General features: G+C 40.5%; 1 protein-coding gene across 3 annotated transcripts in view; it reads left to right on the top strand.

Moving 5' to 3' along the window:
• Positions 1 to 12,596, top strand: part of LOC116632964 (aldehyde oxidase) — an 80,230-nt gene that overhangs the window by 10,575 nt on the left and 57,059 nt on the right. For all 3 annotated transcript variants that reach the window (XM_032405091.1, XM_032405101.1, XM_032405081.1), the window contains exons 3-9: positions 192 to 288; positions 2,503 to 2,611; positions 4,044 to 4,170; positions 5,940 to 6,001; positions 10,309 to 10,398; positions 11,068 to 11,148; positions 11,743 to 11,887. In XM_032405091.1, coding sequence (XP_032260982.1) covers positions 192 to 288; positions 2,503 to 2,611; positions 4,044 to 4,170; positions 5,940 to 6,001; positions 10,309 to 10,398; positions 11,068 to 11,148; positions 11,743 to 11,887 — 711 coding nt within the window. The remainder of the gene's footprint in view (positions 1 to 191; positions 289 to 2,502; positions 2,612 to 4,043; positions 4,171 to 5,939; positions 6,002 to 10,308; positions 10,399 to 11,067; positions 11,149 to 11,742; positions 11,888 to 12,596) is intronic.

The following is a 12,596-nucleotide window of genomic DNA, read 5'->3' as shown; positions in this document are numbered from 1 at the left end:
GAGGGAGGAGACCAAATATAATGCACAAATGGAAATCAGGAATCCACAAGATTCTAAATAATAGCAGCTAAGGCATCATTTGAACTTAACTATATATTCAAGAGTCTTTTTGATGGTGGTGTCCTCTAAGGTCAGAGCTATTCTAGAAAGAATTTGAGAAAACACATTATCTTTAACTATGCCCTTCCCAGTCCGACTCACAGGAACTAAGTACGGCTGTGGAACAGGAGGCTGTGGCGCCTGCGCGGTGATGATATCGCGATACACCCCCACTGTCAGGAGCGTAAGGTAGCTCACCGCAAAATCCAGGCATGGTTGTATTTTTGAAGTCTTGAACTTTGTTTTATTCCTTCACTTGAGAAATATGGAGGAGCACCTACTATGCAACAAGAACTGTGCAGGCGCTGGGGGTACAACGATGAACAAGATAGACATGGTCCCCGGAATGTGAGTGGGTTAGAAAAAAAATGTACCATCAGTGAGGATAACATATGGTCAGAGAATCCCCTTTTGAAACTTGAAAGGCTGTCTGACTCCCTGTGCTGTCTGGGAAGGAAAGGAAGGGATGAAATAGCTGTGAAGAATAATGGCATCATCACACTTTTATATTACTGTTACAGCCTAATAACTGATGTCCTTGCTCCCAGCCTTGCCCCCTGCCCATATGATGAATTCCACACATCAGTCAGAAAGATCCCTTTCAAGTATAAAACACTCTCCTACTTAAAAATCACCAGTGGTTTCCCATTACATTTAACATCTTCTCTTTATGTTTGATATTTATCCTTCTTCAGGTTCACCAGTTTCTTGGATCTGTGGGTTGATGGCTCATATCAGCTTTGGAAACTTCTCAAGCCATCATCTCTTCAAATATTTACTCTCTTTCTTTCTCTTCCTCCCCTCCTCCCTCCCTCCTTCTCCCTCCCTTTATTCTCCCTCCCTTCCTTTGTCATTCCTCTTCTCTCTCCTCTCTCCCCACTCCTCTCTCTTGGGCTCCAACCATGCATATCTTAAACCATTTACATCATTCTGCAGATCTCAGATGAGGGCTAAGGATCTGAGCAGTGGTAAGATTTCAGAGATCTGCCTGTATTCCACAGCCAGGTCGCCTGCTTCCTGAACTCTGGGTGATCCCTCCCTGCTCTACAGCCTGGCTGCCCACTTTCTAGTTCACCAGGAATTTCTCTTTGCTCTCCCATCTCACTTCCATGCTTTGGGAGATCTCTTGCAGCCATGCCTCCCTGTCTTTAGCCTCTAAAGGATGGCAACTGCCCTACACTCTGTGAAGCCTGAGTGCTTACAGCTCTGTTCTCCTGCTTTCCCCCCAACCTTCCTCATCTAAGAGTCCATGTGCCTGGAGAGGTTTTTTTTGTAGCACTCCTTCCCTACCCTTAGTTTTAGGGTATTACCCTCAGCACTCAGTGGAGTTTGGTGGGGAAGAGTTTGGGGGAGAGTGCAGTCCAGCTTTGTATTTTAATTTGTTACATCAGCCCACATTAAAAATTTGTTGAAAATTGGTGTGGTTTCTCCCTACTCCTGTCTAAGGCAGATTCCGTCTCCTCCGCCCACGTCAGAGATGAGGACAGCTGTATCTCATCTCTCTTACAAAGGGCTTGTACTTAATAGGGTTTAGGTCATTTAAGTTTCTTTACATACTCAGCATCTGATGAGTTTTTTAAAAACTATAACTATATAGCTTATATGGCTTGTTTTGGTTTTTAGAATGAGAGTGAAGGTCTCTTACAAGTTTCTAAATGAAGCCTTACAATCACCTACCTTGTGTGTCTTTCAACCTGGAATTCTACCATTTCTCCTATATTCATTATGCTCCGACCTCACTGGCCTTCTTTCTGTCCCTAAACACCCCAAGCTCATTCCTGCCTCACGGCTTTTGCATGTGTTGTCCCTCTACCTGGAATGTTTGCTCCCAAACCTTCATGTCTGGCTCCTTCAAATTATTCATGTTCCAGCAAAAATGTTACATTATCAGCCCTCTTTGATCACCTTATAAATAGCAATGCCCACCTCACCTCTGCAACTCCTTATTCCCTTTGCCTGTGTCAATTTATTCATAGCACTTCTTACTATCTCAGTTTATGTATGTATGTATGGTCTATGTGTATATGTATTGTCTGTCTTCCCTCAACTAAAATATATACTCTACAAGGGCAGGAATTTTATCTGTCTTGTTGACCAATGAATCTTAGTGCCTCAAACTTTGCCTGGCACATAGTAGACACTCAATAAATATTTACGTTTAATTAATAAATGAATAATATTCTTCCAATCTTTCTTTCATGTGTGTATATATATATGGATGCAATACTGTTTAGAAACCTGTATATTTTGTTTCTAAAACATGTGCATGAGCTGAGGACAGGATGTATTTGCAAAGCCTGAGGCGTCATTCAAAACCTGCCATATTGGAAGTGCTGGGTGAATGCTCAGTCCTGCTTCCCCCTGGGTACAGTGTACTTTGTGCTTCTCTTTTGCATTCGGAAGCCATCATGCCGCCAATGCCTGTCTGATCCCCATCTGTTCTCTGCACGGGGCTGCTGTCACCACAGTAGAGGGCATAGGAAGCACCAAGACCAGGATTCATCCTGTTCAGGTGAGGCTGTGCTTCTTCCTCATAGGGTTTCTGAGCTTCAAAAAGCATGACAAGCCACAGAGGTTAATGCAGTAGAACAGTCTGAGCCCTGCTGCTTGGTCACCGCCCGTACATGAAACCGAGCTTGAGGCTGGGAGTGACACCTGGTGTGGCTGTGTTTTATAACTGATTGCTTAGAAATATGCCTTTGGAAGACTAGAAGACTTTTTCTTTTGGAAGAAAACCCTGATGTTGCTGTGTTTGGGTTTTTTTGTTCTAATTGGATGGGGCCTATCCGTCTTTCATCTTCCAAACTCAAAAAACAAGAGCTATATGCATTGAGGGTTATATATATATATTTTTTTTACAAAGTGGAAAATAACCGGACTTTAAAGCTGGATGAAAATCTCAGCTCCCAAAAAGATTTGTTAAATATAGGACTTGTTCAGAAGACAGATAATAGGAGTTTTGATAAATCTGGAGGCTTTTCTCCTTAAGGCAGTACTTTGTTAGAACTTTACCTCAAATGAAAGGGCACCTCAGACTCCTGACTCTTTAAATTATTTATATGTTGCCCATAAAAATGCTGTTGCTACTTGTTTTTATCTAGGTTAATGAAGGTCACTTATGAGGAGAGGATAGAAGAGAAAAAAGATAGAGACAACGTAGAGAATACCCAAACTTCACATTCCCTGGACTTGAAGGAATGTTGGGGACTGTTCGTTACCTCATTACCTAGAGGGAATGAATTCTGTCTGGACGCTCTTGTGGCATGTAACTGTTCCCAGCTGTGAGACATTCTTTCATTTAGTAGCTGCTGCTGAGCTCCTGGTGTTGCAATGTAGCCAGCAGACAGCTTCCAAAATGGGGTTGCACCTTTGAAGTTAGACTCCAAAGAGAAAGTGCTGGGAAGGAAAATGTTTGGTAGAGAAAGAGGCAATGTTTCCTTCTTGACTGTTTTCTGGATTAATGGTTGCACTTTGTAAACAAACGTCTACGTGCTGAAGTGATAGGGCCATCGTGGGCAGCTAGGCTTGGTTTGGTTTGGTTTTTTCAACGTGCACACACTTGGCTTCACTTCTCAGAGGGACCTAAAGGGGGTAAGCTTTGTTTCAGTGATTCCCATTCCGGACTACATATTGAAACCACCGGGGAATCCAAAAAATATATGTGTGTGCTCTTGGTGTGGGCTGCTTCTTGGGCCTTGGAAATTTTTAAGTTCCCCTGGTGATTCCAAAGGCTGAGAACCTTTAATGAAAGGTGAGGACCAGTAATCATAGCCACCCAGTCTGAGAAAAGGAGACATCTAGATGGGAAGGATTTTCCAGGGCCTCTTCTCCAATTTTATTGTGCAAACAAGTTGCCTGGGGATCTTGTCAAAGTGCAGGTTCTGATTTGGTGGGTCTGGGATAGGACCCAAGATTCTACATTTCTAAACTTGCTGTGCTTCCAGGAGAGGATCGCCAAGTGTCACGGCACGCAGTGTGGCTTCTGCACCCCTGGGATGGTGATGTCCATCTACACATTGCTGAGGAACCATCCAGAGCCCTCTCTGGAGCAGTTAACTGAGGCCCTTGGTGGTAGGTTATATGTATGTGTGCTTTTGTTTTTCAATAATGGTGATGGTAAAAGGTGAAGTTAGACACTCACCGTGTGCCACATGCTGTATTAATGCTGTATAAAGGTTGTCTCATTTACTCTTTATGATACCTGTGTAACATAGGCATTGTTACTGTCCCCATGTTGTAGATGGAGACACTGAGGTTTAGAGAGAATAATTTATTTCAAGTTGTACCACCAATAAGTGGAAGAGTTACTTTGTTCAAATTAGGATTCAAACAAGATCCACACATCGCACTTGGCTGATATATTCCTTGTCTCTCTTAATTTATAAAAGTCTCCTCCCTGCCTGGGTGCCTCAGTCCATCTTCCCTGTCCCCCCGCTCGTGCTCTCTCTGACGGTCTCGCTCTTTCTCTCAAATAAATAAATAAAATCTTTTTTAAAAAAAAGTCTCCTTCCTTTTTTATTGTTTGCTTATTTTTTTAAGATTTTATTTATTTATTTGAGAGAGAGAGAGAGAGCACAAGCAGGGGGAGCAGCAGAGGGAGAAGGAGAAGCAGGCTCCCCACTGGGCAGGGAGCCCAACATGGCACTCAATTCCAGGACCCTGGGATCATGACCTGAGCCGAAGGCAGATGCTTAACTGACTGAGCCATCCAGGAGCCCCTACTTGCTTATTTTTACAAACATTACAAAGCCAGCTTATTCACTTACTCTTGGAAAGGGTCCAGTTTTCTCCACATACCTCTCTCTTCCATCACTCTCTCCTATGGAGTGAGTGCTTTCAGAATCATATTAGCTATTAGAGGACTTGTCATGAATTCAACATGAGATAAAAGAGATTGAGATCTTCTGGTGATACTTATTTCAAATAACTGTCTTTCTCCAGTCTAGAGTGATTTTATCAAGTTCAGAAGCTCAGTGTGTGTGTGGATGGAGGAGGTCTTCATTAATAAGATTCTAAACAATTTTTAAAAATAATTTCACCAAATCCTGGTGAAACTCTCCATGGCTCTGTCTATCTGTCTCCCAAGGACCCTATTTCCCTGCCAGAGAACACGAGGTTAAAGCTCATGTGTCCAGCTCTTCCACACACATGGAAGACCAGAGCAAATGGGAATATAAAGGAGAGATGCAGCACATAAACTGTCTCTTGCCTGATTTCCTTTAGATCCTGTTAGGCATTTGATCTCATGGCTGTTTATAATGGGAACAAAGGGTTTTCAAATTTGCGGGGAATTTGTAAAGAGTGAGGATTCCTGGGATTAAACCCCAGATAGCTTGCTTCAGTGGCTTTGTTTTTTCAATAAGACCCCAGATTTGGAGGGAGGGGGTGAATGTGGGCTATGGACCACTGGGAGAGAAACGCTGCCCTAATGATTTATTGTAAATAAATTGTGTGCCCAGTTGTTTCCAAAGTTTAATAATTGCCTTTGCTTCTATAAAATGTCTTTGGTCTGTCAACTGAAGCTTAGCTCTTGAATGTGCCTGTAGACCAAGTTTTTAGCTTGAAATCATTGTGTTCTTTGAGTACCTGTCATAAGCAGAAGATATAAAACTGCTTAGAGAGAGAAAACACAAATAACTGAGTTGTTCAGCTCTACTTCAGGACTCTCAACCTAATATCCCAAGTTGCTGATGAAAAAAATCAGACTTTTTAGATTATGTAGACTGAAATGTCAAACGGGGCTTTCTTCTTGGATGGGGTCCTTACTTCCATCATGCATTTGGCAGACTGTGCCTCTCTCTACGTTACTTGAGTAATACAGTTGAGTTTTTCTCCTTCAGGTAACTTATGCCGTTGCACTGGATATAGGCCCATAATTGATGCATGCAAGACTTTCTGTAAAGTAAGTAGAAAGGAATACATTTTTTAAAGATTTTATTTATTTATCTATTTGAGAGAGAGAGAGAGAGATTGAGTGCGGCAGTGGGGAGGGACAGAGGGAGAGGCAGAGAGAATCTTAAGCAGACTCCACACTGAGTGTGGAGCCCTGTGCGGGGCTTAGTCCCACAACCCTGAGATCACATCCTGAGCCAAAATCAAGAGTTGGATGCTTAACCAACTGAGCCACCCAGGCGTCCTGAAAGGAACACGTTTTTGAGTGTATTTTTTTCTAGTGAAACAAAACGGTAGGGAGTACCAGATGTGATTAAGGGAACAACCATTGTTAACGAATACAAGGCCCCTTCTTATCTCAGGCTCTGTGATTGCTGTTTGTTATTTGATCTTGGGCAGGTGCTTACTCTCATCTCAGCATTGAGCTTGCCCTGATAGTCACATAATGAGCACATAAGCACTTTGATATTGGCTGTGGGTCATTGTTTCGAGGGTTTTTCCTGATCTGTTTGTGTCAGGTGCCCTGCCCCCTGCAGCCCTCTGTGCATGCCCCTGTCACAGCAGCGGTTACACCGTGGTTCCATTCCCACTTGCTGTCCCATCTCTCCGTCAGACAGTGGGCTGCTTGGCAGTGCGGGCCGTGCTTCTCCAGGGCTGGTCCCCACGCACCGACTGAGGAGCCACTCAGTCACTGTGTGTTGCGTGAATAAATGAACAAACAACCTGGGAATGAGGGACAGAAGATTGCCCTTTGGACATTAAATTATGAAATCAGTATGTCATAAATAAGAACTGAGTGGTAGTCATAGTAATTGTTAATATATATCATTAATAATATATTAAATATTATTAATATTGTTAATATTTATTGCTCAGTGCCAGACTTTGTTATAAGATTTTTACATATTTTAACTTGTTGAATAATCACTACTATTCAAATTTTCTCATAAACTTAGATTTTTTTTATTAGAAGTTAGTATGGATATGTTTATATACACATGGTTCTTTTTCATAACATTTTGCAATATTGATTATGCATTATGTTTCAACTGGTAGTCACCTGTTTTATTTAATAGCTAGTAGACTTTGCTTCCTGCCTGGAATTTGCATTTCATCTCCAGCTTCAGCAACTCACCTCAGAAGACCAGCCCTTCCTGGGCTGGACCAGCTGCTTTTCCACCTAGGTGAGGACCAGTACCAGGCTTGACTCAATAGAGGTGTGACATCAGCAAGATGGTGAAATGGGAGTTTTCTACTCTCTTCTTCCCAAAGAACACCAATTTTCACAATCACTCCTGTATAAGAGTGACTTATGGAAGTCGAGGAGTCCAGTGGAGAAATCTCATTATACCAGTGGAACAACAACAACAATAAATCCAAGATTGTAAGCACTGAAGAGAGTGAAAGGAACAGTTTCACTTTATGTGCATCATCCTTCCCCCAAGGTGGCACAGTTCAGTGCCAAGTCAGACCTTCTTGGCTCATGATTTATCCCATGGGGGAATGTGAGAGTATGTGAGTGGGTATCTGGCTTCCCCAGCTGTGTGGACACTGCCAGAGAGGCCCACTTCTTTCTTGCCCCATCCAGAATACTGAGGAGTGCTGGGGGCAGGAAAAGGTGGGAGAAGAGCAGCCAGGGCTCTGAGAGGGCATCAATAGAACATGGATCCTACTAACCACGAGCAACAAGAAAACATGGAAAGATAATTCAACAAGATCAGGAAAACAATACATGAACTAAATGAGAAGTTTAACAGAGAGATAGAAATAATAAAAAAGAGGCAAACAAATTCTGGAACTGAAGAATCAATAAATGGAATCAGGAACAAGACAAGGATGCCCACTCTCACCACTTCTGTTCAACATAGTACCAGAAGTCCTAGCCAAACAATTAGGCAAAAAAAGAAATAAAAGGCTCCAAATTGGGGGAAAAGAAGTAAAATTGTGCACATGACATGATTTTATGTATAGAAAACCCTGAAGACTCCACCAAAAAAATTGTTAGAACTAATCAATGAATTCAGTAAGGTTGCAGGATATAATATCAACATACAAAACTCAGTTGTGTTGCTATATACTAACAAGCTATCAGAAAGATTAAGAAAACAATCCTATTTATAATAGCATTGAAAACAATTAAATACTTAGGAATAAATTTAACCAAGGAAGTGAAAGATCTATACACTGAAAACTATAAGACATTGTTGAAAGAAATTGAGGAAGACAGAAATAAATGGAAAGATATCCCATGATCATGGATTGGAAGAATTAATATTGTTAAAATGTCCATACTACCAAAACAATCTACAGATTCAATGCAATCCCTAACAAAATTCCATTAGCATTTTTCACAGAAATAGAAAAAAAATCCTAAAATTTGCTTGTAACCAAAAAAGACCCAAAATAGGTAATGCAATTTTGAGAAAAAACAAACTGGATACATCACACATCCTGATTTCAAACTGTTTCACAAAGCTATAACAATTGAAACAATATGGCACCGGCATAAAACAGACCCACAGACCAGTGGAACAGAATTGAAAGCCCAGATATAAACTCATGCATATACGGTCAACTGTTTGACAGGGATGCCAAGAACACAATCGGGAAAGGATAGTCTCTTCAATAAATGGCTTGGGGAAAACTGAATGAATTGTACCCCTACTTTACACTACTCACAAATGAACTCAAAATGTATTAAAGACTTACATGTAAGATCTGAAACCATAAAACTCCTAGAATAAAACATAGGGGGAAAATTCCTTGACATTGGTCTTGGCAATGATTTTTTGGATATGAAGCCAAAAGCACAGGCAACAAAAGGAAAAATAAACAAGTGGTATTATCTCAAACTAAAAATCTTCTGCATAGTGAGGGAAACAATCAATAAAATGAAAAGGCAACCTAAACAGTGGGAGAAGATATTTGCAAACCATTAACCATAGGGAGTTAACATCCAATTATATAAGGAACTAATGTATCTCAGTAGCAAAAAAAAAGTAATTTGATTAAAAATGGGCAAAAGATCTGAATAGACATTTTTTTAAAAAAGACATACAGATGGTCAACAGGTACTTGAAAAGTACCCGACATCACTAGTCATCAGGGAATTGCAAATCAAAACCACAGTGAGATACCTCACACCTGTTAGGATGGCTGTTATCAAAATGTCAAAAGTTAAATGTTGGCAAGGATATGAAGAAAAGGGTATCCTTGTATACTGTTCATGGGAATGTAAATTGGTGCAGCCACTATGGAAAACAGTATGGAATTTCCTCAAAAAATTAAACATAGAACCACCATAGGATCCAGCAATTCCACTTCTGGGTATATATCTGAAGGAAATGAAATTAGTACCTCGAAGAGCTATCTGAACTCCCATATTCATTGCAACATTGTTCACTATGTGGAAATAACCTAAGTTATTCAATAGGTTATAACATATATAACTTGTATATAACTTATAACCTAAGTTATACCATCAACAGATGAATGTACACACACACACACACACACACACACACACACACACAGAGAAATATTATTCAGCCATGAGAAAGTAGGAAATCCTGCCATTTGCAACAGCATGGGTGAATCTAGAGGACATTACGCTAAGTGAAATTAGCCAGATAGAGGAAGACAAATACTGTATGATCTCACTTATATGCAGAATGTAAAAAAGAAAAAAAGTTGAACTCATAGAAACAGAGTGTAATGGTGGTTGCCCGGGGCAGGGACTGGGAGAATGAGAGATGCTGGTTAAAGGGCACAGGACTTCGGTTATAAGATGAATAAGCTCTGGGAATCTAATTTACAGCATGGTAACTATAGTTAATAACATTGTGTTGTGTACTTGAAATTTGCTGAGAGAGTAGACCTTAATTGTTCTCACAACACACACACACACAAGGATGGTAACTATGTGAGATGATGGATGTGTTCCTTAACCTGATTGTGGTAATCATTTAACAAGGTATGCATATATAAAATAATCACACTGTGCACTTTATTTTTTTTTTAAAGATTGTATTTATTTATTTGTCAGAGAGAGAGAGAGCACTAGCAGGGGGAGCGGCAGGCAGAGGAAGAAGCAGGCTTCTCACTGAGCAGGGAGCCCAATGTGGGGCTCGATCCCAGGACCCTGGGATCATGACCTGAGCTGAAGGCAGATGCTTAACTGACTGAGCCGCCCAGGAGTCCCCACATTGTGTGCTTTAAATATATAATTTTATTTGTCAGCTATACCTCAAGAAAGCTGAAAAAATACTTAGTAGAATCAGCAATAAATTCTCAATTATTCGTTTTTTCACCCACTAGACTTCTGGCTGCTGTCAAAGTAAAGAAAATGGGGTTTGCTATCTGGATCAGGGAATAAATGAATTACCAGAATATGAAGAAGTAAATAAGGTCAGTGAAATGTAAATTTTTTATAAGGCTTTCTCAGGACATGAACAGAACCAACTTACTTTCAGGAAGAATAAATGGCTGCCTAACTTGACTCATTTGATGGATTTCAGCATGTCCCCCCCTCTCCATTCTCAATCTTCATCCAAAAAAAAAAAATCTGTCTTAACAACTTTATTCTTCATTCCAGCTATTATTCTGGTTCAAGTACAACTATCCATAGGAGAGAAAACACATTGATCCCTTAATGTCTCTTAGTTTTGTTTTTTTTTTTTTTATATATAAAGCTTTTCAAGTCTTTTTTCAAGAGCTAGAAGCACAGTGAAGACGTTAGGGAAATGGAAGAACTGGCAGAGGGAGAAGTGATAGGTGGCAATTTGGGGAAACCTCTTGTTCTCAGCTGCTGGTGCCTCCTCTGTTTTCCCAGACTGCAAAGAGAATGTTTACTCAGGAAGTTGAGCTTTGGAGGACCATTGGCATCTGCACTGAGTTGCTAGTAACCAGGTCTGTGTTAGAGCCCTTGACTTAGAACCCAGAGAGTGTGGCTGGCCAGTCGGCTTTTTTTCTGTCTGCTGTATGTCTTTCTTCTTCTGACCTCATTCCACAAAGGTTTTAAAGTAGTTAGAGTTGTCTGATGATAATAACTCCTGTTACTTTCTTTTTTTTTTAAAGACAAGTCCAAAACTCTTCTCAGAAGAGGAGTTTCTGCCATTGGATCCAACTCAAGAATTGATATTTCCTCCAGAGCTAATGGTAAGGCAAAGTTGAGCTCATTATAGAGGAATTCATGGTGAGATGTTTAGGAAGGGTATTGTTTATGGATCCTTTCAGAAGCTGATTGATTGGCAAATGCCATCTGCCATTCTTAACCCAAGGTCTAAATAGTATGGGACTAAGGCAGAGATGAGTGAATGAGGGTAGAGCCATCATGAGGGGATAGTTGACTGTTAAAGCAGCAAATTGTATCAATAAGAAAATGTCATGAAATGACATCACAACATTTATAAATGTAGATATGTTTCCTACTTCCAACTTTGTTTAAGTTTATTCTTCCATAGAATGGTTTGACAAAATTAAGCATATTAAGATATTTTTAAACATTAAAATGAATTCCTTTGAGATATAAAAGCAGCAAAGGTAGATATAGGAGAACAGTCTCCAGAAGGAATAAAATATTTTTATATGTTTAATCTGAACTCTGATTCCTTAGTAAAGCTTTACTTTTAGGTCACTTTTATTTTTTAAAAAGATCTCCATTTCCTGTCTCTGTTTCCTATCAAAATGGGGCAGAAACAGGTGAAAATGTTGTCATGAGATGATCTTGAATCCCTCTTGCTGTTTTAACAGATAATGGCTGAGAAACAACCACAAAGGACCAGGATTTTTAGTGGTGATAGAATGACATGGATTTCTCCAACGACCCTGACGGCACTTCTAGAAGCTAAATTCAACTATCCTCAGGCCCCTGTTGTCATGGGGAACACCTCTGTAGGTATGTAGGGACCTCTTATGAGGGAACTGAGGAAAAGGACTTTGGAGGAAAGAACCTCATATATACATATTCTCAGGAAAAACAGTCTGAAAAAGTACTTTTAACTGTTTAGACTTGACTTCCTCGGGGTTGCTCAAGAGACTTTCACAACTTCCATGACATAAGTAAATTCCTATTGCCCGGAATCAGAGCAGTGCATAGAGTTGCACCCAGGAGATCCGCTTCATAACAACTCAGAAGTAGCAGTTCCAGTCAGCTGTCCTTTCTTTCCATGTGGCGATTGATCTTGGGCTCATATTTGAAGTTGCTCTTTGTTTCCTTTTTCGGTGGTATCCTGATAGATATGAAATGGTTTTCTTACACTGTAGCTACAGGGTCTCTCTATTATGTCTGTTGTGAACTCAGTTTGACTGCCTACTTCTTTGAGGAATCTCCCAGTGTCCTCCCAAAGAGAATTTTGAGTATGCCACAAGTCCTCTCATACTAGTCAGCCAAGACTTCAAGCTGACAAGTTCAAAGTATCCTCCGAGTTCAGTGGAAGTCCATCTGGCTTGTCTCTGGGTGATTTGGCAATGAGCAGACCAATGGAAAGATCTGTAATTTTTATGAATTTAAAGATAATCACTTTTTTTGAGAGAGTGAGAGACTGTGTGAGCAGGGGAGGAGGGGCAGAGGGAGAGAGAGAATCTTCAGGCTCCATGCCCATGCA

This window comes from Phoca vitulina, unplaced genomic scaffold (genome assembly GCF_004348235.1).
Source record: "Phoca vitulina isolate PV1807 unplaced genomic scaffold, GSC_HSeal_1.0 scaffold1, whole genome shotgun sequence".
Classification (NCBI taxonomy): Eukaryota; Metazoa; Chordata; class Mammalia; order Carnivora; family Phocidae; genus Phoca; species Phoca vitulina.
This window is presented reverse-complemented; position numbering and strand designations above follow the sequence as displayed.